The sequence below is a fragment of the Drosophila takahashii genome, chromosome 3L (genome assembly GCF_030179915.1).
Source record: "Drosophila takahashii strain IR98-3 E-12201 chromosome 3L, DtakHiC1v2, whole genome shotgun sequence".
In the NCBI taxonomy this organism is placed as follows: domain Eukaryota; kingdom Metazoa; phylum Arthropoda; class Insecta; order Diptera; family Drosophilidae; genus Drosophila; species Drosophila takahashii.
This window is the reverse complement of record NC_091680.1, coordinates 2,356,306-2,369,892: the sequence shown is the minus strand read 5'-3', so window position 1 is coordinate 2,369,892 and position 13,587 is coordinate 2,356,306. Positions and strand designations below refer to the sequence as shown.

Sequence of the window (13,587 nt, the reverse complement as noted above, 5' to 3'; positions counted from 1 at the left end):
GAAACCGAATACAATGACTTTCATATATTTATTTCAATATCTGTTAATATTATTTAGTAGAAGCATCAAGTACAGTAATTTTATAAATAGTTTCCGTCTGCGCTTTCCTCTTTGATTTTCGTTAAGCAAGTGTTCTATTACATAGACTACTCGGTAATGCTAGGTAATGCTAGATAAATACAAGATCCTTCGCAGGATCCACACGCGCACACATACACATACACAGATACAAGTATTCAATTACAGACACCGAAACGATTACGAGTACAGTTTACAACTAGAAGCGTACTAAGGATCGCGAATGGAATGTGTGGCTATAAGTGTGTGTTTTAAGATGTGTTTATAATGTTGATTACTTTAAATGTAATGCTTGACTGGTTTTTGGGGTGGGCTAGGTGGATGATATAGGCTGGATCGTTTTGGGTCACAAGATCTTAAAAGGAAGAAGGTCAACTTAGGATTATTTAAGGTAGATTAGAGTCGAAATTTTAAGGATATTTTGATAAATTCGGATAGTAATAGATAAAATGGAATTTTTTAATCGGATAAAGTTGAAAATAATTTTTTATGACTAAGGTGATAAGAAAAAGGTTTTAGAAAATGTCCTTAGATGACTTTCCCCTTCTAAAATCCTCTCAAGCAACCCAAAGCAATCCCTCCCAGGCTAGTTTAGGATCTACAGATAGCCATGTCCGGCCACCTCGGCTGGGATAAAGCCTTCTCGTCCATCCCTTGTCCGCACATAGAACCACTGCCTCTGATCCTTGGACTCGCGGCACTCGCACAGCGTCACAATCTCGCCCTTGTGCACCGCAATGCTCTCCGTGATGTAGTCCGTGTTGATGGCGACTAGAGTTTGCCGCTGGCCCACCTCCTGCTGGCGGCGCAGTGCCTTCAGCGTGGCATCCGCTTCCGCCTGGTTCTTGGCGGGCTTGTGCTCGTAGGGTGGCAGGGGAACCACCATCTTGGTTGGATGCAGATGCTGGCCATTCTGGCCATTGGTTATATAGGATACATTGGACAGACGCCGCGCAGCTGCTGGCTGTGACTGGTGGAGATGCTTGCCCATTGCTGACTTTTGCTGCAGGGTCACGTACTCATCCTGGGAGGCGCCTCCACTTTTGGCGGAGGCGGAACCCACGGAAGCCACCTGCCGGGTGGAGCGCAACTGGGCATAGGCCTTCTCCACCAGACGCGGCTTGGAGGCAGCCCGAAGATACAGCTTATCCACCTGCTGTTCTCCGTACAAGGAGCTAGTGGTGCTACCCCCCTTTGTTTGGTTATTGTTGTTGCTCTGGTGGTTATTGTTGTTTATGGTGGTGCTGCTGATCTTCAGATCCTCAGCGGGTTTGGAGCTGCTGCTGCGTGGAGTGCGGGCGCCATCGGATCGAGTGCCTCCTCTTAACCTAATCTCCTTTTCCGAATCCGTCATATTGCCACAGGGACGCGGGAAGACATCCGCATTGGACTCCCAGCAGGGGGTGTTCCTCGAACCCGCTCTCGCCTGCTGCGGGAGGATTCCCAGCGGCAGGCAGCAGGCATAGCCCACATAGCCCTCCTCCGCGTGGGGCGTTTGCACATACAGCCAGTTCTGGTTCTTGAATACCGCATTTACCACCATCCCGAGGGGCAGGGGAATCTCCAGCTGATAGCCACCTGGTCGCGTTTGGTAGAGAGTACTCGCTGTGGCCAGGACAACGGGTATGTTGCCTGGGGTGGCCAACGAGCAGCGGGAGAGGAACTCATCCACATTGTGGATCTCATAGCCGAATCTCTGCACCCGATTGCGATCCCTTCGCTTGCGATGCCTGTGACGACGCTGCTGCTGCTGGGGGGCAGCTCCTGCTCCTCCTACGGATACTCCTCCTCCCTCGGAGGCCGCCACCAAACTGGGCTCCGAATAGGAGGTGCACTTCAGGGACTCTGCTCCCGTGACCGATCCCCTGGCTTCTCCCGTCTGCGAGCCACTGGATCTCGCCTGTTGCAGGCGCGAGGCCAACTTCTTCCGTATCTCATTCCTCTTTCTGGCCAGGATCAGCGCTTCGCTGTGATTATCGCTCCTCGGTGCCCGCTGTGGCGTGCAGACGAAGAGCAGCTCTTTGGTGGAGGCGGCGGCCACTGGAGCACCGCTAGTGGGTCCGCTCCTCGAGACATCCAGCAGATTCTGGTTGCTGAAGAACTTCTGGTTGGCCAGGTGGCCATTCGGAGGAGCCTGGTGGGCGGTGGGCGTGGTGGCATAGCCATTGAGGGGATCCCCGTTGCTGGGCAGTTGCTTAACCCTATAGCGCTTCTTGGTGACATCTAGTTGGGTGGGCACAGGTTCAGTTCTGGCCGAGAAGCCCTCGTTATCCTTGCGATCCAACTGGGTCTCCAACGATTCCTTGGGCACCTCCTTCTGCGGGGAGGGCGGCGCCTGTGACTGTGGAGCCGTCTGCGTCTGCTGCTGCTCCCGGAGCACCCAGGTCAATGAGATGCGAGGCCTGCGGAGGCTCAGGTTCTGACCCATCGCCAGCTGCGGAGTGCTCTTCGCTCGCCCGCCGGCGACTAAAGGTAGCAGCTCGTCGATCTCCACATAGTCGGAGCTGTACTCGAAGCTCTCCTCGGGCTGGGATTCCTGGTTACCAGCAGCTCTCGTTGGCGGTGGCGGTGGAGTGGCCGTGAAGTTGCCCACGGAACTATCGCTGCTGCCGGGCGTCTGGAGAATCAGGGAGCAGGCGTGCAGGAGATCCGGACAATAGGCATCTGGAAAGGGAAGAGTCATTAATAAGGCTAGAAAATTTTATATAAAGAAATCTGCAGAACAGAAAAAAGTCAACATTACTCATTTGAAAAGAAATGCTCTTAAAATCAAGGCGAAAAAACCCTCATTTTTGTTTTTCAAGAAGGAAGCGATCTCAAAATAGAGAAGTAAGTTGTCTTGAAAATCGAAAACACTTATCCCAATTTTTTCTTACCCCTCAATCCCCTCCTGCGTCGGCGCTGCCTCCTGGTGGCACTGCCTCCGCTTCCCAACTCCGAGCAACTGGATCCGGAGCTACTGGAGCTATCTGTGCTGGAGGCGAATTGCAGCTGCTGTTGCTGAAGCTCCCGAAGTCTTCGTCTTCTCCTTGCCTGCTGACGTGCTGCTACTTCGCTGGCTGCCAAAGTTCCACCGCCTGGAGGTGGTGGAACCACTACTACTCGAGCTGGCCTAGCTGGATGCACTGCATCTGCACTCTGCACCTGACTGGATCTCTCTGTGTAGCTGGGCGGTGGTGTCAAAGGATGAGGACTGTAGTTGGGCGGCGGGGAGAGCGGAACTCTCAATGCGGATTCCTCGAGCACGTAGTCGTTCTCCTGGGCCTGCAGCTCTAAAGTTCCGGCTTCTTCGTAACCCAGAGGCAGTCCATCCACAGGTGGGGGAGAGGTGTTGTGAGTAACATCGCCGCCATTCTGGCGATAGGTGGGTAAAGGTGTGACAGCTATAAAATATGGAAATTAAGGTAATGATATAGGTATAAAATGGTGTCTGGATAAGCGCAATATTATTAATTTGGATCATTAGATATGAATTAAGAATATTCCCAATAATCCTAAAAGATTCAAATTAATTTATTTTTAAATAAATAAATGTATTTGTATTCTGTTAAAATTTCGAGCTCCTATAAGAATGTTACCAATAATCATAATTTATTAAAATGAATTTATTTTTTAGAAATAAATGTATTTGTATTATATTAGTTAGAGTTCCTATAAGAGGTGTTTTTATTTGATAAGTAATAACTAAAATGTTCCATTTCCCTCACAACCCTTTCTTAATTAAAACTCCAAATCCATTTATGCCTCGTAGGGGATTTCATAACCATTTGTCCAAGATTGATCCGCCCCCAAAGAGACATCACTATGGTCCATAGACAACCCCTCACTACCGGTCCAATAATCCCGCTCAGACTTCACATGACAATAAAAATTCCAATTATAGTTAAGAGTCTGCCGATTCAAAAAACAATGATGTGGTCTGTGCAGTGGTTTCTTCTGTCTTCTGTCCGAGATTCCCCCACTCCATTCGGTGGTCATAAAGACCATTGAGACGCGATAACGACACCTGAAGTCTTGAATCTTCGAAAGAGGAAGACAACTCCCACACGGGGAGCAGGGAATATTTAAAATATTTGCCAATATAAATGTCAGGAGTCGGGAGAGTGGAGAATGGAGAACGGGGACTGAAGATTGCGGATCGGAAGAGTGGGGAATGGTTTGTGGCCGCCTTCATATGCGGCTATCAAGGCCAAGATCAGTGAGCTGAGCCCCAAATGGCAAAGGCGAAGGTGAGGATGAGGATGAAGTGGAAACCCAGTGAGGATCGGAGCTACGCAAGAAGCGTGGCCAATAAAATTCCAAACTGATATGCTCAATGGCAACAACGTGCCACAAGTGAGTAGTAAAATGTTGAAACGTGACGGTATTTCAAAAATACTCCTACCAAATATTGGATTGAGCATCTCCTTCTCTTTTTGGATTAGCACATTTGCACAACGTTCAATGAAAAGAGAAAAGTTGAGTTGCCTTCAAAGCACTCGAAAGACTCTGGTACACTCTATAGCGAACCTGAAATGAACAAACCAGAGAAATTGCAATTACATGCCGACAAATTGTGACAAATTAAAACATGGCCATCTGGAATGCAGACTATATTTATGGGTGGAAAATCGGATGAAAATTGGAATGCATGTTAAAAATGTTTTAATGGTTGTAACAATAAAATTTCAAGGTTGTGAGTATTAAGAAATATATTTATGGAGATAATAATATTTTTATCTTTATAGAGCTTATAAAGAGCTTACTTATAGAGGTCATTTAAACATCCTTTTGGAAAATATAAGTTAGTACCTTTAGAGTTGTAATATCTATTTCAAGTTTTTTAAAGGACTTTCAGTCCTAACTTTTACTAAAATATTCCCCCAAAAAACCAACCTCAATACAGAGTAAACCCTCCCAATTCGAAAGGGTACTCCAGATCATAACTAAGCTCTGATGAAGCGCAGAAAGGACAAGGCCCTGAGCCCTGAGAGCCAAGAGCCAAGAGATCCAAGACCCGCCAAAATCTGCGGGCCCAGCGGCAACGGCAGCGATGCGACTTTAACGACCTTTGCGAGGCGATTCGGAGTGGGGGATTTGGAATGGGGGATCCGCAGGGGGGAGTGGACTTCTCTGCCAGTCAGTCAGTTGGCGGTTCCGTTGCCCCGGCCCTAATCAAAAAGGTTCAAGCGCAGAGATCGTGCGAGGATTACATGGGGGTGTGACGACAGGCCGGCTCAAAGTCATTCACTCAGCTCCGACTCTCGACTCCCAGCTCCCCCAGCTCCATCTCCACCTCCTGCTAAAGCCCAAAAACCAAAAAAAGCTCAGCTCCAACTCGATCGTGATGCTGTGGCCTTTAATGGCCTCTACGTGAGACGTGATCTCCACCTGGTGCACTTAGAAAAAACTCATACGTATTCCTTCACTTTTAAACTGATCTTGTTTAGAAAGTTTTCTGAAATATTTAGAACAAATTTTCTAAAAACTCTATAAAAATTTAAAAATATTTAGAATGTATATAAAACAAATATAATCAAAGTGAAAGGGGAATTTTTAGTGATTGTTTGTCTTAAAAAAATAACTGTTCATAAAGATTGTAAACATTGTAAAATGTATAAAATTTATAAAATATTAAAAATGTATTTAAATATTATATAATCAAATTGGAAAGAAAGTATTTTACAGTCTTTTTTAATGACCTTCACTATTTATAAAGCCCTTCTTACAGGTTATTATAATCCAAATTTCAGTACAACATTTCTTTGAAGTGCACATGGATCGAAGGGGCGGTTCAGGGCCGGATTGAGGGCGTGGCCGATCACGGGGCAGCTAAAATCGAAAGTGTTGCTCCGGGTCGGAGCTCCGCTTGGCGGCCCTCTAATTAAACGCAGACGGCTGCCAAATTAGCTAATGACAACATTGCGCCGGAACCAACAGCTAAAGCAACAACAGCAAATGCAATTGCAATTGCAATTGCAACTAGCAACAGCAACATCGACATCAGCAACGCATTGCACAAATCACATATCCAAAGCTGCAACGCCTGCCCAAAAATGGTAAAAACTCTGACAAATTTGTTTTGCAACTTGTTGGCCCGCCTGCTGCAAATATGGTTGCCTCTGCTCTGCTCCGACATGAACATGGTATTGGACGGTGGTCAGTGGACGGTGGTCAGTGGCCACTGGGGCATTGTGGTCGTGGTCAACGGACCGGGTTCTTCCATCCATCCTCCTTCAAAACCACCGCACAGCTGTCGGTGAGTCGAACCCAGGTCTCCAGACTCCCGACTCCAATCTCTTTAGATATTGGTAGCCCCTCGCTGGTGATAATAATTCAATCGAGAAATGTCGAGGCGTGCAAATCGTCCGGTTGATTTGTGTCTGGCCCGTTGGCTTAAAAGGCGCTTGGAATTGATTGGTGTTGCATGTGATTAACTGTCGGACTCAGGAGACAACATGCCAATTACAGGTGTTGCTCAGAAGTCGGCGGAAAGGTTAAAAGTCAGGCAAAAGCTTATTGGAAAATCAATGGAATTAATTGCAATATATTATAGATTTTTAAAAGATATGTTTTCTTATCGATCAAAAGATTTTTTTGAGATCTAAAAAACCTATTGCATTTCTAGAAAATTATGTTAAAGTCCATTGTACATATATGTACATTATATCATAATAATAGTAATCAACATTTTTAAGAGCCAGGTATAGCTCATAATCAGCCTTAAGACTTCAGCAAATATATTTAAAAATAAATTCTTTATAGTGTTGCGAACATAAAGGAAAATCAGAACAAACTCTGAATCTCTAGAAATTTCGCAATTAATCTAAAGAGCCTTTTAAGAAAAATATTTAGGCTGTGGGAATTGATTAAGGAAGCGAATCCCGGTCAGGTTAATCGCTTTAATAGAACAGAAGAACTCTGGAAATTTTTCAATCAAGCCTAATCTCTGGGTTACCCTCTCCCGCCTCCTTGGGCACCTTGGAATGGATATATGGATGCTCCATAGATGCTGCACAATCGATAACTGTTGTGGTTTAGTCGGCGTTTCGCGCACGTCCCTCGCATATATCTTAAAATGGCAGCCGCAGATAAGACGCACTAATAAGATAAAAACATTTTAATTGCCACTAAACATGGCAGCGCCTCAGACGGACCGGGTTCACTCTCTCCCCGAGATCTCCAAAGTCCAATCTGGGATCTTGGATCTCGGTTTTTTTTTGCTGCAGGCCAGACAACTGTAAAACGGCCACTGCAATATACTTAGACTTACTGACTCTGTCCACTCTGTCCGGCGAAAAAACGTTGTCGCCGCTAATGGGTTAACAAAACGCCAGCGAGGCAGACATATAAATAAAACTCTGATTTCGTTGGGATTTAATTAAATCCAAACTTCGATCCGCTTCCAGACTTTAGCCCTTGGCCGAGGTGCCAAAGCAAATTAAAACGCTTCCGGAGGGATCGTCAAAACTTTAACGACCCAACCCCAAACCCAAGGGCCTTGGTCCACGAATATATGTGCAATCCCTAGTCCAGAGCCATCAAAATGACCACCAGCCTGGGCAACCTGGGCCGAATGTCCAACTGCTCCACGGAGACCATAAAATCCGGCATAAACTCGCTTGATTGTCAGATTGTCAATAGGTGCTAGGCAGGGTTGCTCATTCGGCGGGTTTCTGGCTAAATTTTATTTGGGTTTCGGGATAGAAAGCTAAAATATTTTATAAAAATTTATCTGAGATCTTTATAAAATTTTAAAGAAATATTTAGGCAATCAAGCTTTTAGAATTTTAAGAAATAGACATAAGCTATTTACAAACATACATTTATCAATAATTTTGATGTCTAAGAAAATTCGTTTAAAAATATTACTGTATTTTTAAAATCGTTCATAAAAGTATTTAAAGTGTGGAGTAAAAATAAAAATTATTTGCAATTAATTAATCGGAAATCTTGTTTCGAAAAATATTGTTGCCTACTTTTAGACACCTTTAACAATGATTTAAAAATCCTAGAATTTTTCGTTTTATTCCTAATAACGTATTTCCCAAAACATACCATCGTTTAACCCATTTTATAGCATTCTTCGGCTTTTTATAGGCAGCCCTGTCAGCCCAATGGCGCAGCTTGTCCCAGGCGATGCCAAATCCTTGATGACAGGCCATGGAAGCCCGGGATAGAAGGTGACCGACCAGGTGCCAACATGCCAGCCACTGCACAGCCATCAAATGGATAATTTATGCCGAAAATAATTTACACAAATTTCAGTTTTTAGCTTTTCAATTAGTCGGGATCATGTGGCTGCAGGGCGGTACTGGGATACAGCGATACTCGGCGATACTACTTAAGTCCCATTTTATAGCCTTTTAATGGGCCCTTCGCTTTTGGGTGGTCAAGACATGGCCAAGATTTGAATAGGTGCGATTCCCAAACGCGATCAAAAGTGAATTAAAATCTTTTATCGACTTGTCTGTTGGACGTTTCGAAGGAGAAGGAGCAGAGCCCTTTGCTAGTGGGTTTGGAATGGGCTTGGGTTTTGGGTGGAGTTGGGGGATGCGGTTGCTGCCGGCCAGGGCAATAAAATTAAACGTTTGTTAGCTTTGGGTTTTTGGTTTTCGTGCGTGTTTTAAGCGGTTTTAAATATTTATGAGCCCATTTGTAGCAACGCTGGCTGGGGCCGCAAAAATATCATTTTATGGCCTTAATAAATTTAAATGTTGTGGCCGCCGGGCTGTTGAACACGAAATGTCTGCGGAGGTGCGGAAATGAAAGTGTGCTATATTGCAGGTGAAAGAAATCTAGGGTTACGGAATGATGATTTTAACTGATTTATTTCGAATTGGAAATCATTCGTACAATTATGCAAAGTATTTACATAAATTATTATTAAAAGGTGCTTTTAAATAGTGGTTTATTTTCAATTTAAGAATCCTCCGAAATAAATATTAATATTTTATCAAGTAAAATTGTCTCTTGTATTTTTCTTTAAATTCTTCTCTATTTTAAAAGCAACTCAAAGAAATTCCATTTTCATTGTCATGCTTTGTCAGGTCTCTTTGACGAACTCTCAACTCATCCTACTTTCAGTTTGACCAAACCAAACCACAAATTCAAATGGCAGAAGTAGCAGGAGAAGGACAAGCCAAGATGTCCTTGTTGTCCTGCCAATGCCCAAATGTCCAAGGACAGTCGAATAATTCCTGGCAAGTGCGTATTTATGACCAACTTGGAGTACTTTCCATATGGACAAGAGGTTGTTCAGGCACAGAGAGAAAAAAAGGTTTTGAAATAGAAATATCTATAGAAAATTAGATTTAATTAATTACCTATTTATTTTGCCGTCAAAAATATTTAATTTATATAATTGAATTAAATATAATTAAATCTACATATTCCATTTTTAATTTCCATGTTTAATAAAAATATTATTAAAAAATTCTGAAACATTTTTGTCTACTATTTCTTCAATCGAACATATTATTTGTTGATAAACAATTTTGTTAAATTACACAGATGGAGGAATATCAAAATGTTAAAGTTTATATAGGTACTTTAATATATTTAATATTTTTACCCTAAGTGCTAATATTTTTCTCTACTATTGTTGGTCCGTCGAAGCTAAAATCAAGTTAGGAGAAGACAAATGTGCCCCCTTTTCTTGGGGGGGAGGGTATTTTGGTGCCAGTGCCAGTGAAAAAGCGTCACGATAAGCGTCAAAGGACTGGGCCATAAAAAGCCATGAGTTCGTCGAGCTGGTGGAAATTGGAGGGTGGCTGCTCTCGGCCAAAAAAAGGGGAAGATCAAAGCGAAAAAAGCAATAAGTCCTGCGGGCGGAATGTAAATTGAAATACAGGAAGGAGGGAGTGAGGCAGCACTCTCTCTGTTAGAACTTTGAACCCGAAAGTGAAACCCAAAACGAATCCGGAGTCGAGAGCCGGAATAAGGAATCCAAAATCCGGATTCCGGACCTAACCCAACGCGGGAAAATGGGAAACCGGAAAGGGAAGCACGCGGCACGCACTTTGATTTGCTGCCCAAGATCGGGATTTTCTCTGGATTTACTGATGAAGAACCTGTTGTCGTTGAGGGGCAAATGGAGAGCTCCTGGAGCTCCAGCTGGTGGCAAGTGCACTTTGGCCTCTCCGGGAAATATGTCTTCAAGTGCCATCCATTTAACCAAGGGCGAAAATCCCGCAATTGCATTCGCAGAAACCGAAAAACCGAAGGAGGAGCTCTCTCTTCTAGGAGTCCTTTGTCTTCCCTTTGAAATGCCGCGTGCTTTATTAAAAAATTTCCATCTCTCCATAAAGGAGGTGGAGAGTGTGGAATGTAGGTCCCTTTGGGGACATTGTTATAAATTCCTTTGCTGAAAAATGTGAAAAATGCGCCATGTAAATTATTTCTGCGTCATTTTTTCCCCGCGCTTCGCGCTTTTATTGTGCATCATAAATTTTTATTGTAATTGGCTGTTGATTTATGGGCCATGGCTAACATAGACTCCGTGGAGCCGAATCTCTGGACCCTCGGATGATAGCAAGTGCCAGATAAACGATTCTCTTTCAATTTGCCATTAATTAGGCGGGACAGCGGGAGCAGCTCCTCCAGAGGCTATTTTCTGGAGATACTGGGGATTCAAGTCCAAATGGTTGGGTTATAAAAACTAATCGCGGCATTACGAGAATCATCTATGAAATTGCGCCCGCTGATGCGTAACCTGGACTGCCGCGCCCACCCAAGCAGGAAGTGCAAGGTTATAAGAAAAACCTCCTCCTCCTTCTAAACCAAATCCACAGGCAAATCACTGCCGAGGAAAACCAAAGGCCAAGGCCTCATTGTTTTTGTTAGATGCTCAGGCAGTCAAACACCATAAAACTTTATGAACAGTACCCAAACCCACCGAACAGAAAGGTTTTTCGCCCAGAAGTGGCAGATCTTTTAATGCCTTGCCAAAGATTTCATGGTAATTTCGCCGGGTTATAACAATTTACAAATTATGTAATCGAAATTTATTGCTGCAGCTCCTCCATATCAACTTCATCCTCCTCCTCGAGGGCATTTATGGCAGCTCCTCCATTTTCCATTCTCGATCTTTGGAGTATAGACTGGGTGGGCAACTGGGTAACTTGGCAACTTGGAAACTTGGCCTTTTGGACATGCACAGGTGGCCCTGATGGCCAGCTTGTTTTGGCCGTTTGATGTGCGCCACATTTGACTGCCGGCCAGAAAGAACGGAACGAAAGGCGGCTAAAACTCAACGAGGATGGTTTTTAGATTAGCGGGAGAAGAGCTGGGCCTAAACGGTAATAATGCATTGTTAATATCTAAGCTCTTGATAGCTGAAAATCAATGACTGAGAACTTCTCAGTGAGAATGTTAGCTTAGCTTAGGCTCAAAAATGTTATACACTTTACAAGAAGATCATCCTGAATGTGAGTTTTCAAAAATAGTTACTTTGAAAGAAGAAAAAAGAAGAAAAGAAAATGTTAACACACTAAATTTATAAGGAATTTGTATTTAAATGGTAATAATTTCCCATATTTTTAATGGATGTAAACTAAAACTTTTGGGAAATGTTGTAAATTTAGTTGTCAAACTTTAAAATATCACCAAGTAATTAAATATTTAAAAAATATTTTTGTTAATAAATGCTGTGTATTATATGACAATTACCCCGACTAAATACCAAAGAGGATGATATATTTGAACATTTTTGGTAATTGCTTGCCAATATAGAAATGGACATTTAGTATCTCCAACAAAACCCATTCAAGAGCAACTTTTTCCTCTAGAATCATTTGAAAGACAGCACAAATTGAGTTATACTAATTCCCCACTCGAAGCCTGTCCACGGCCATTAGTTGAGTTTCCACCTGTGAGACAGTGGCTTACAAAAGTTGGCCCACACAGATAAATGGCAATTTGTTCGCATTAACCCAGAGTTACGCCCCCAGATTGCCGCCCCTTCTGAAGCACAGAGCCGTGACCCATTAGTTACGGCACTTTCCAAACAAACTCCAATAATGCAGCCATTAAATGCCAACTATTCTGCCATCAAGTGCTTTAGTTTGACATAAATCTCGAGCGGATGGCGAAACTTTTTGCCCGCTTTGCCGCTGCCACAAATCTGAGCTGGCTCTATTGGTCGCAAACCTCCGGAGCAGCCACCCACCCACATCCTAGTCCAACGCCCAATTCCCGAGTGGCCACCAACCAACCACCCACTCAATCCAGAAATCCCGAGTCCCGGTCATCCAACAGGATCAGTGGGCTGTGTCCGGCGAGAGCTTATGTTGCAGCTTTAATTAACGCCAGGTTTTTCGGACCATCGTGCGAGTTTGGCCAACAGGTGCGGAAAGTTTTGGCCAGTGCTCTTGTTCTAGGCCTCCCCTTTCAACACCCTTTAGCACTGGGAGAAAATTGTATTTATATGAGAATTATGAGGTATAAAAAATTATAGAGTTTCTATAAAAACTTGGGATAATTTTAAAATATTTTTCCAAATATATTTAATTTCCTATAAAACGTAAAAAAAAAAGAATATCATTCAAATAAATAGATATTTACCCAGAAATATGGTAAAAATATATTTTATAAGAGTGTCTAAAAGTATGCAAAGAATGAATGAAAAGTGAATATATGGCTGCATACCTTTAGACACATTTATAAGTGTTTTCCAAACCCTTATATATTTTAAAGGACATTGGATGAATTACATTTATAATTAACATAATTAAATATTTATTTAATTTCTACAATTAATTATAATAATTTTCTTACTAAAAGCTTCTTTAATAAAAAGAGCTTAAAAATTCTCCCTTTATTTATAGTACCTTTTAATTTCCCCAAGTGCATCCCGTTTTGATACCCCACCCAGAGTATTTTTATTTAATTTAGAGTCGCGCATTGCTGCCCAGGACTTTCATGTTGTAATTTCCTCAAATTTACGAGTTTGCTTAGCCCGGATACGGGTTGGGATAGTGCAGGATTCATGGGTGGGAAATGGGTGAGTTGTATTTTTTGCTGGGTGGAAAGGCAGAGCAGCAGCGCCAGGATTTACGACCCGGCTTGGTTGGGTTAGTTTCACTGCCTTTCGGGTTTTCCGGGGCTCTGGAGCTACCATTCCCCATCCCGTTCTCCGCTTCTCGGTCCGCTGCGGCTTGTTAGCGCCTCGACTCTCATTTTATTAGCAGCATCCTCTAGGATGAAACTGATGCCCCACCCTCGTTATCCTTCGCAACCAGATTGCTGTAAATGAGCAACTTTTTGCCCTTAAATCCAACAAACTGTGGGTGGGTGTGTGTTCCTGCTTTTTGGTAATTTCGCATGCAGTTTATGGCTAGGCATAACATCCAAGGCAACAGCAACAAAGGTCGCTGGAGCTTAGCTCCTGCAGCTGTTAGAAGCCCCCTGCATACACACATCCAACCCCCTTATTTACACCAAAAAACACCCACTAAACACCCCCTCTACGCCCCTGACACACACAGGTTGATGACGCCGCTTATAAAAGTTGATCAAAATTATTACTAC

The 13,587-nt window shown here is 43.4% G+C and overlaps 1 protein-coding gene across 2 annotated transcripts in view; it reads right to left on the bottom strand.

Annotated features, from left to right (window-relative positions):
- Positions 1-9: 9 nt before the first annotated feature.
- The window catches only part of LOC108055142 (uncharacterized), a 48,201-nt gene continuing 34,623 nt past the window's right edge, over positions 10-13,587 (bottom strand). Inside the window, exons 1-3 of one of the 2 annotated variants that reach the window (XM_070215613.1) lie at positions 4,463-4,557; positions 2,955-3,461; positions 10-2,742 (exon numbers count right to left, since the gene is read on the bottom strand). In XM_070215613.1, the coding sequence (XP_070071714.1) occupies positions 677-2,742; positions 2,955-3,461; positions 4,463-4,481 (2,592 nt within the window). In that variant the 5' untranslated portion in view covers positions 4,482-4,557 and the 3' untranslated portion in view covers positions 10-676. Of the gene's footprint in view, positions 2,743-2,954; positions 3,462-4,462; positions 4,558-13,587 lie in introns of those variants that run through there. The other variant, XM_017138375.3, reaches the window with a different exon arrangement.